Raw genomic sequence first — 10,760 nt, 5'->3', positions numbered from 1 at the left:
ACAGACAGACAGACAGACAGACAGACAGACAGACAGACAGACAGACAGACAGACAGGCACCACCTGTGAGCAGGATGCTAGTGTCAGATGTGGTCCTCTGTAGGGCCTGGTTGTTGTGCAGCTTGAGGCCGTAGACAGTGTAGTGTGTGATTCGTCCGTTGGGGTTGAGGGGCGGATCCCAGCTCACCAGGATGGAAGTGGAGGTAATGTTTTGATAAGACACGCCTACCACAGAGCTGGGGACTGTAGGATACAGAAAATAAACCTATATTCAAAAAAAGTCATATACAGCATAAATACAAAGATATTTGATGCTCTCTCTGTTAAATCCAATCCATCTCACTGAAATTAAAATGACTAAAATCTATTATTTCTGTGGTGGACTGCTGTCTATGTGGGTTTGGTTCTAGTTTATTCCTGTGTGCTATGGGTTTCTTTTGGGTTTTCTCTTATGAGCTGTCAATCACCAGACACCAGTTAATTGCCATGTGGCATGGCAGGTGTGTGGGCTTGATTGGTACCTGATTGTCAGGTGTGCAGTGCCTTTAATTTACTGTGGCTTGATTTACTGTGTTCAGATACTTTGCTCATTTCATGTTGTCCCTCAGTAGTAGAGAGTGTTCTTGCGTCCTGTTTCTAGGTTTTTCTCTCCCTCTCCACTCAACGTGGCTATAAATGAGGGAAACCTCAGTTGCCTTTTGAGTTTAAAGTTTAAAATGAAGTGCTTTTGATTTCCTGTTTCTCTTCAACTGCTAGGCAGTGATGGTTGTTTTGGATTTCCCCCCCATTTCTTTGTTCCTGGCGTTTGGTGCTTTCAGTAGCTTTTATTTCTATTTATTCAGTGTTCTTGTGTTTTCCGCCCTATCTCATCATTCTCCGATACTAGTGGGATAACTATAAGAATCCCCCCTTTTGTGTGTTTCTGCGTGTGTGTCAAATGACCAACATTGGAACACCCGTCCAATTGAATGTTTAAATTATATTGTTTCCTCATGATGCTCTGTGGGTTCTAGGGGTAGTTCTACTATGACTATCACCCCACCCTGTTCCCGTGTCTTCTCCTTGATGTGCACGGCGGGACCCTCCCCCATGGCGGTGGCAGCCGTCACCCTGAAGGTGTACTCAGTGAAGGGGCTCAGGTCAGACACCAGGTAGGACAGCTCGTCAGACAGGACGTCCACCACCTCCTCTCTCATCAACACACCTGGAACGCATGGACACACACACACACACACACTCATTGAGAGGATATTTAACATATCAGCCAGTAACTAAATCACTGCTGATGTGTATTGTACTGCCATACTGTATATACTGAAATACAGATATACAATTATGGAGGAGGGATCGCTGATGGAACATGGATCAGATTTCACTCTCTTTTCTTTGAGATGCTGCTGTTCTCGATTGTCTCTTTTAGTGTCATCTGTGTAGACGGGCACTGAAACAAGCTAGCTAAAGCAGGTCATCAGCTAAAAAATATGCTTCCCAGCAAATGGGCCACTTAACACATTGTGCGCCAAGAACGGCGTAAATCGTTATTGCCCGCCATTCGTTGAATGCCAACAACGGTGTATCACGTGTTTGGGATCAATATTTCATTTTTTCGCCATGGCATTTATAATTCATCCAGCCTCCCTCCGGATCGCAGCCGGACCCTGTTCTGATATTGCAACGCCTCAATACCGCCGCCTGGTGGATGGTCGGGCGAGTTACACTCACGCCAAACCGGAAGTGGCGATCGGTGCATTGAGGAAATTCCTCCGCCAGAGATATATTGTGGCGTGGATCAATATACACACTTGAGTGCATTTGGATCGCTTTCTAAACGCAATAATCTATATCATAGGTGTCAAACTCACGGCCCGCGGGCCAAATGCGGCCCGCCACGTCATTTGATGTGGCCCCCCAAGAGCTCAGGTAAAAAAATTTTTTTTTTTACATTAATATTGGGTTAAAAAATAGCAGTGTTAAAATAATTGTGGGTTAATACGTTAATAAAGCTTTAACTTTGACAGCCTTAGTTATTACACATTCTTACACATACATGTATGTTGAACATCTGAGGTATTGATGAAGTAACAAAGGAAAAAAGCCAAAAGCACTTACTCCTCAGACATTCTTTGACAATTTCACAGCCCAAAATACAAAAAAGATCCAGGCGGAATAGGTAACAAAGGGTTGAAGAAATATTGTCTGAACTGTCAGATGCAAACTGGCTGTGTGACATAACCGAGCATCTCGCTCAATTGAATAAGAAGCTGTAGGGACGCAAACAAGTCCCACCCAAAACTTGACCAATATAGTTGTGAACTGAGACAACCCTTATTTTGTTATTTTTGAGTACAGTTACAGTTGTGTGTTCATGCAGACACATAATAGCAATTTCATTACGAATTGAAAATGGGGGGACCCTGATGTAAACAAGTCGAAAGTCTTTCTCTGGTCTGCATCCCCTTAACAATTGTGTGTATTGAGCTGTACTGTACTGTACCCATTCTGCAATCTGTTAATTAAAGTTAATTAAACTATCTTTAATTAACTATTAGTTGGATGTATGGCCTCTGCAAGGTTGTGTGCAGCCATTTGTTTTTGTAACATCTGCTACATCTGTCCCACGTGTTCTTTGCAGCTCACAGTTGTTAGTTCTGCCCCTCTTGACTGTGACAAAAAGGTTTTGAACAAACTTAATGTCATAGCTTGTATTTGATGATATTCTTCTTTGTTATTTACTTGAATGGTTTAATCATTGATTGATGGAGTAATATGGGGTTCTGATAAACTAAAATTATTTGTTAAAATAACATAAGCTAACATATATTTTTACATTTATGCAAATGCATATGCATATGCAATATGTATAACTTGAATAAGTAATAAATACAGAAACAACATGTTTAACAATATGTAAATGTGTAGCTACATTTATTTTACATTACAATAACATTTATACAGTCTTTGGCCCTTTGAGGGCAACCATAATGCTGATGTGGCCCTCTGTGAAAATGAGTTTGACACCCCTGATCTATATGATTTTGGCATTTATTGCGTCATACAAACTGGAAATGGATCTAGCAGATCGACGTCAAATAATTGGGATATTTTTCCTCCAGTCTTATCGGCGAACGGTAAGAGGAAACTAACGTTACTTTCAGCTTGATTGTCCATTTCTTTGTTTGCAATCAGTCTGATCAATATATCAACCCATACTAAATAAAGCCTTTACTGACGATCAAGGAATTATAAACACCCCCCCCCTTTCCTTCACGCATGAGAAGCATAATGTATACCGATCATATACATTTGAATTTTTTAATATAGCGTGTATAGGAAAGAAACGCCAATCGATAATCTGCTTCAGGGCCTATAACTAGCGTTTTTGGAATTACAGCAGAAAAGCTTAAAAACATACTTATATTCTCGACGGTATTAACACAACAATGTATGAATGAAAAAATATAACGTTCCCACATCCGGAACGATAGATACCCAATGTTGAATGGGCCATAGTAATGCAGATATACGTAGCTATAATATTTAAAAAGTTATAGCCCTGCAAAGAAGGTAAACATCTCCATAGGCTTACAGCGGTGGCAGAGAGGGCATAATGATGGGCACAATGCATGGCGCCCAATGTGTTAAGGGTGCTTTGATTGGGACTTGGCTAAGAAGCTTTCCGAGATAGAAAAAAAGAAAAACATATATTTTTCACATTTATGTAAATTCCATTTTCTCATGAACACATGCAGTGAAGCAACGTAAAAGCAGGTGGATGCTTCGTGGCTCAGTGAGGTTAGTGTGTGTGAGTGAGCGCTCTACCTCCTGGCGTGCCAGAGACTGCCATGCGCGTGGAGAAACCCTGCGCTGTGAATCCAGCAGAGCGGGTGGAGAAGCGGGGCGGGGTGGGACTCTGGGTCAGAGTGGCGGGGTCAGGGGTCAGAGTGGGGTCAGAGGTGGTGTCCTCCGTCTGTGACTGGTGGGTCAGCCAGGGCGGGGGTGTGGCAGTCGGCGCAGAGGTCAGGGGGAGGTCGGAGGTCGCAGAGACGGAAGGATTGACGTTTAGCGCGGTGGCGGAGGTGAGATCCGTCTCGGAGGCCATGCTGGTTAGACTGGTTCCGCTGGTGCTGAGGCCGTCGGTGGTTACGGGGTCAGAAGTCAAGCTGGGGTCAAGGTTAGGGTCAGTGTTAGTGCTGGGGTTGGGGTCAGTGTTAGTGCTGGGGTCAGAGTCGGGGTCAGGGTTAGTGCTGGGGTCGGAGCTGGTGGCGCTGGAGGATGCGAGGCTAGAAGCGGTTATGCCGGTGAACAGCTTGCGGTCAGAGAGAGAGGCGGTGAAGGCCGGCGGGGAGGTGGTCTGGCTGAAGTCAGCCGATCTCTTACGCCGCTGGGAGCCGTCGGAGAGATCAGGGGGAAACGTACCGTTAGCGGAGAAATCGGTCTCGTTCAGATTCTGGGGAGAGAGGAGAGACACATTCCTGTGAGCCAGACCTGTGTAATATAATGCTCTGGACAGACCTACCAGTTCTCCAGTCAGAGCTATAGACCCAGACAGGCCTACCAGTTCTCCAGTCAGAGCTATAGACCCAGACAGGCCTACCAGTTCTCAGTCAGAGCTATAGACCCAGACAGGCCTACCAGTTCTCAGTCAGAGCTATAGCAATTCAACCTATCCCTGGCAGAGTCTGTGGTCCCTGCCTGCTTCAAGGTGTCCACTATAATCCCTGTACCAAAAAACTCCTAAGGCCTAAATTACTACAGACCGGTGGCACTCACCTCTGTGGTCATGAAATACTTTGAGAGGCTTGTCAAGGATTACATCTGTGCCTCCCTCCCTAGTACCATGGACCCATTGCAGTTTACATACAGGACAAACAGGTCCACTGATGACCCGGTCTGCCAGGTACTGCACAACACCCTTTCTCACCTTGACAGCCAGAAGGGGGGCTATGTGAGATTGCTGTTCATTGACTATAGTTCAGCTTTCAACACCATAGTCCCCACCAGACTGGTTGACAAGTTGATTGGTCTGGGTCTGAACTCCGCCCTGAGCGCCTGGATCCTGGACTTTCTGAGTGACAGGCCCCAGGCGGTCAGAGTGGGGGGACATACCTCCAACCCTATCACCCTGAGCATCGGGTCCCCCCAGGGCTGTGTTCTCAGCCCCCTGCTGTATTTGCTGTACACACATAGTGAAGTTTGCGGACGACACGGTGGTGGTGGGGCTGATCTCTAACAATGACGAGAATAACTACCGGGAGGAGGTTGTTGTACTGGCATGCTGGTGCCGGGATAACAGCCTACTCCTGAACATTGGTAAAACCAAGGAGCTGATCGTGGATTTTAGGAGAATACAGCAGGGGACACACAAGCCACTGTGGATAAATGGGGCTATTGTAGACAATTAAGGAAGTTCAGAGTATCTGGGAAGATACTCCACTACTTCTATTCCGGGGCTGTAGAGAGCATTCAGACTGGGAACATCATTGCCTGGTTTGGAAACAGCACAGCCCAGGACAGGAAGGCCCTACAGAGAGTGGTGCTCTCAGCAGAGCGTACTACGGGTATTGCACTACCACCCCTGCAGGACTTATACAACAGGAGGTGCAAATCCAGAGCCTGCAGAATAATGAAAGACCCTCACCACCCCAACAACAGCCTTTTCAAGCTGCTGCGGTCAGGCAAGTGCCTCCGCATATACGCAGCAAGAACAGAGAGACTAAGGCTCAGCTTCTTCCCTCAGGCCATCAGAACACTGAACACTTATCTCTCCAAACACAAGCACACATGAACACACACACAACACACATTCGGCACTCGCCCACACCATCAGGTCACTTTAAACACACAAGAAAAGGACACTTTAAAGGAAGGGAAAAAAGGACACTTTAAGAAAATAACTTGTTGTGATTATTGCATAGTATAGTTAGTAATAGCAAGTATAGCATAGGGACATAGAAGTAAAACTGTATATTGTATAGTAGTGTACATAAGACCCAGTGCCTTTAAGTAGTAGCTCAACATTGTATTGCAATTATCTCAGGAATTATTAAGATGTCTATTTTATCATGTTTATTCTACTTATTTTATTACTAGTATTTACTATTGTATTCTTGCACAATCAAAGCGGGCATGACCAGCCATTTCACTGTATGCCCTGGTATGTATGTGATGAATACACCTTCTTGAATCTCTTGAATCTTGAATCTAGCACCAGACAGGCCTACCAGTTCTCCAGTCAGAGTGATGTCCTGCAGCAGTGTATTTCCAGCCAGGACCTGCAGTCTGTACAGAACGATGGGGCCGTTGGGCTGAGCAGGACTTCTCCAGCTGACAAGGATAGACACTGAGTCTTCAGCTACCGCCTGCAGGTCCAGTACTGCACTGGGGGCTGTAGACACACACACACACACACGCACGCACACGCGCACACGCACACGCACACACACACACACAGACAGACAGACAGACAGACAGACAGACAGACAGACAGACAGACAGACAGACAGACAGACAGACAGACAGACAGACAGACAGACAGACAGACAGACAGACAGACAGACAGACAGACAGACAGACAGACAGACAGACACGCACGCACACGCACACACGCACACACACACGCACACGCACACACCACAAAACAGAACATGCATTATACACAGCAGAGCACATGTGTTTCTATTACCTCAGCCTATATGTCCATAATGTGAATGGGCCTCACCTGACTGTGTGTTTCTGTGTGAGCGTCCTCTTACCTTGGGCAGGTGTGAGAACATCAGCCTGCACCTCTGGACCCACTTCTCCAGCTGACTTGGCTCTGACCACCACGGTGTATCTGGTGTAGGGAGACAGACCAGCGTACGCATACCTCAGGTCTGTCGTGCCGTTTTCATACATGTAGCCTGGGCAAAAGAAGGACTTACATTAAAACATAGTATGCTGTTGTTGGGGGGAAGAAATTACATATTTAATTTCGTTCAGTTATTTATGCCTTATTTTAGGAATGGACAAACGGTTTTCGAATAGTTGTTCAAATTTAATAATTTACGCAAATATTGTTTTGTCTCAAAAGATTATATTTCCCTTGTTTTAGTGTATTGAGAGGGACCCTATTAACTGTTACACCGCTGAACTCGCAAATATCTAGCTGTTGGCAATGACAGCAGCCAGCTAGCTCACTTGATTATCTCAAGTTTGCTATTAAACAAAATCACATGTTAAAAGAACACGCCAACATTTTGGGAAATTAGCTTACCGTCTTCTCCAGAGAGGCAACATGTAGAAGTACGTCATGCCAATAAAGCCATTTGAATTGAATTGAGAGACAAGAAGATAGATACCAGTTTCCTCTCTGTGTGTTCAGTAGAAAGCTATCTGGCTGCATGTTAGCCTAGCTTAGCACAATGAATGGAAGCGGACATGGCCGGTTAGCCTTCGGGAGAGGTGTTAGTTGGACAATGCCTAGGCTAACCGGCCATGTCCGCTTCCATGCATTGTGCTAAGCTAGGCTAACGTGCAGCCAGATAGCTTTCTACTGAACGCACAGAGAGAAAACTGGTATCTATCTTCTTGTCTCTTTCTGGAGAAGACGGTAAGCTAATTTCCCCAAATGTTGGCGTGTTCCTTTAATGTGGGTGTGTGGGGGGGAATCCGGTTACTATTCGAATAGTTCCCAGTGACAAGCAAATAGTTCCCAGTGACTATCAAATAGCAATTTTGTGAGTTTTGCCCATCCTTTACCTTTACTAGGAATTCAAAAGTTACACAGTTCTCTATTTTCATAAAGCTAGAGCCTGTGAAACTACTCCTAAACCCAAAGTAGAACTAATCAAATATTCTATCTGGAGATCAGGTAATTTTCCTGTGTCCAAGCTGTTTTTGGCTGGGCTCCGCCCATACTCACAATGCGCTTTGAGTGACAGTCACCCACCTGCACTAGCAGATACGAGAGAGAGAGTGAGAGTATTTATAAGCATTGAAGTTTTCACTGCACATAGAAACAGCGCAGGGGGGTGAAGCTGGGATTTATAAGCACTCTGAAGCTATGTTGTCACCACTTTTGAGAAGTGCTGAGAGTGAAATAGCTGAAGGTCTCTGCTGTCGAAACCGCCTCTGCATTCTTTTCACTCGCTGCTCATATAAACGTATCACAGTTGATTGTGGGCGGGCAGTGGCAGATCAGCGCCTATTCACGTCAGCGAGCGAGTCGAGTCAGAATGGCTCGTTTCAGTGAGGGGGGGGGGGGGGGGGGGGGGTTGTCTCAGCTGAACTGAAGAAACGGGACTGGGTAGAGATTTCACATCTAGTCAGTGTTGGTACAACCGCACATTGCCAGAAAACAATGCTAACCACTGGAAAATGCCATTTATAAGATAATAATAATAATAATAATAAATTTATTTTATATAGCGCCTTACATTAGGAATCTCAGAGCGCTTATAGGGGACCTTTAAAGCTGCACTATGGATGATCACCCTGTGGCCGTGAGGACCTACACCTGGTTTAAACACCCTGTGTCCGTGAGGACCTACACCTGGTTTAAACACCCTGTGTCCGTGAGGACCTACACCTGGTTTAAACACCCTGTGGCCGTGAGGACCTTCACCTGGTTTAAACACCCTGTGGCCGTGAGGACCTACACCTGGTTTAAACACCCTGTGTCCGTGAGGACCTACACCTGGTTTAAACACCCTGTGGCCGTGAGGACCTACACCTGGTTTAAACACCCTGTGGCCGTGAGGACCTACACCTGGTTTAAACACCCTGTGTCCGTGAGGACCTACACCTGGTTTAAACACCCTGTGGCCGTGAGGACCTACACCTGGTTTAAACACCCTGTGGCCGTGAGGACCTACACCTGGTTTAAACACCCTGTGTCCGTGAGGACCTACACCTGGTTTAAACACCCTGTGTCCGTGAGGACCTACACCTGGTTTAAACACCCTGTGGCCGTGAGGACCTACACCTGGTTTAAACACCCTGTGTCCGTGAGGACCTACACCTGGTTTAAACACCCTGTGGCCGTGAGGACCTACACCTGGTTTAAACATGATAGATAGACATAGATAGACATAAACATAAACATGGCAGAAAGAAAATGGCAAAAAAAAAACACATTTCCTCAAGCAGTTTTACATCTGCGTCGTTCATATTTTATACTCTATAAATGAGGCCGTAGCTTTGTACAGATTCCGTGGCAGTGGTCGTACCCAACCAGAAGACGTGAGTTGATACATTTATATATGATGGTCTCATGCTACTAGCCTCCACTCTGAGTTACCACCTGCCCTCTGGGACCGTCTTCAACCACAAACCCTCCTCTCACTAGCACCATATTAAGCAAAGGGTATTTCTTATTTATTTAGTAGTGGGTTTACACCAAGGGGCTATTACCATGTGGAATCATTCACATTACACATTCCACTAAGTGTGTGTGTGTGTGCGCGCGTGCGTGTGAATGTGTATGTGTGTGTGCGCGTGTATTGTATGTGTGTGTGTGTGTGTGTGTGTGTGCGCGTGTATTGTATGTGTGTGTGTGTGTGTGTGTGTGTGTGTGTGTGTGTGTGTGTGTGTGTGTGTGTGTATGCCTATGTGTATATTAATGCATATTAATGAACCTGCAGGGACGTGGAGATATATTGTATGCTGTTTATTTTTAATCGTACTCATATTTATTGTAACGTATATATCCAGACCCTCATATGAACCTTTGTTTTGTTTATTTCTCTCATATTTGTATATTCGGAGTTCATTATATTGTTTACACTGTTTATTTTTTCTCATATTTCTTTATTCAGATCTCATTTTATTGCCTATATTTATGTCTTTCTACTATTACCCTGCCGATACCTGTACCCCCTCCCCCCTCCCTCATGCTGCTATGATGCCTGAATTTGATGAAGGTGTGTGTGTATATTTTGATGTATATTAATGAACCTATGGGTCCGTGGATGGAGATGATGTAGGTGTGTGTGTACAGTATATATTAATGTATATTAATGACCCTACCCTGTAGGACTGTCATTAATGAATGAACCTATATGACGTGGGTGTGTGTACAGTATATATGAATGTATATTAATGACCCTGTAGGACTGTCATTAATGAATGAACCTATATGACGTGGGTGTGTGTACAGTATATATGAAAGTGTAATAATGAACCTGTGGGTCCGTGGAGGTATACGACGTAGGTGAATCTTCCTGTGACGATGGCAGGAGGGTCCCAGGACATGGAGATGGTCTTAGATGTCACATTCCATATGGACAGGTTCTGAGGAGGGTCCTCTGGGGCTGTAGCACGCGAACACACACACACACACACACACACACACACACACACACACACACACACACACACACACACACACACACACACACACACACACACACACACACACACACACACACACACACACAGTCATTGAGAGGATATTTAACACATCAGCCAATAACTGAATCACTGCTGAAGTGTATTGCATTTTTTTTTTATCACAGATCATTGAATATTTACTGTAATAGCTAACAGTTATAGTATCTCTAAATAGTAAAGACTTTTGTTTAAAAAAGGCCGTTTGTGACACCTAGCACCTAGTAATGCAGACAAACTTTAGATTGGATTTTCTCAGTTTTCTCTGCTCTGAGACTTGAGGTTTAACTAGATTCAAATAAGCATATCTTCTTCAAATATTTTCATATTTGAAAGCTTACATTCTGTACTTTAATAATCTGTAAAAATCAGAAAAATTACAGAAGGAGACGTGT

The 10,760-nt window shown here is 44.8% G+C and overlaps 1 protein-coding gene across 1 annotated transcript in view; it reads right to left on the bottom strand.

The window, feature by feature from the left end:
* The window catches only part of ptprq (protein tyrosine phosphatase receptor type Q), a gene marked incomplete at both ends in the record, with an annotated part of 179,162 nt that overhangs the window by 101,803 nt on the left and 66,599 nt on the right, over window positions 1–10,760 (bottom strand). The window contains 6 exon segments of the mRNA XM_084335232.1: window positions 64–243; window positions 1,043–1,204; window positions 3,820–4,447; window positions 6,222–6,385; window positions 6,753–6,899; window positions 10,161–10,289. Coding sequence (XP_084191358.1) covers window positions 64–243; window positions 1,043–1,204; window positions 3,820–4,447; window positions 6,222–6,385; window positions 6,753–6,899; window positions 10,161–10,289 — 1,410 coding nt within the window.

This window comes from Notolepis coatsorum (assembly GCF_963971535.1).
Source record: "Notolepis coatsorum genome assembly, chromosome: 18".
In the NCBI taxonomy this organism is placed as follows: domain Eukaryota; kingdom Metazoa; phylum Chordata; class Actinopteri; order Aulopiformes; family Paralepididae; genus Notolepis; species Notolepis coatsorum.
The sequence above is the reverse complement of the archived record's forward strand: the minus strand, read 5'-3'. Positions and strand labels throughout refer to the sequence as shown.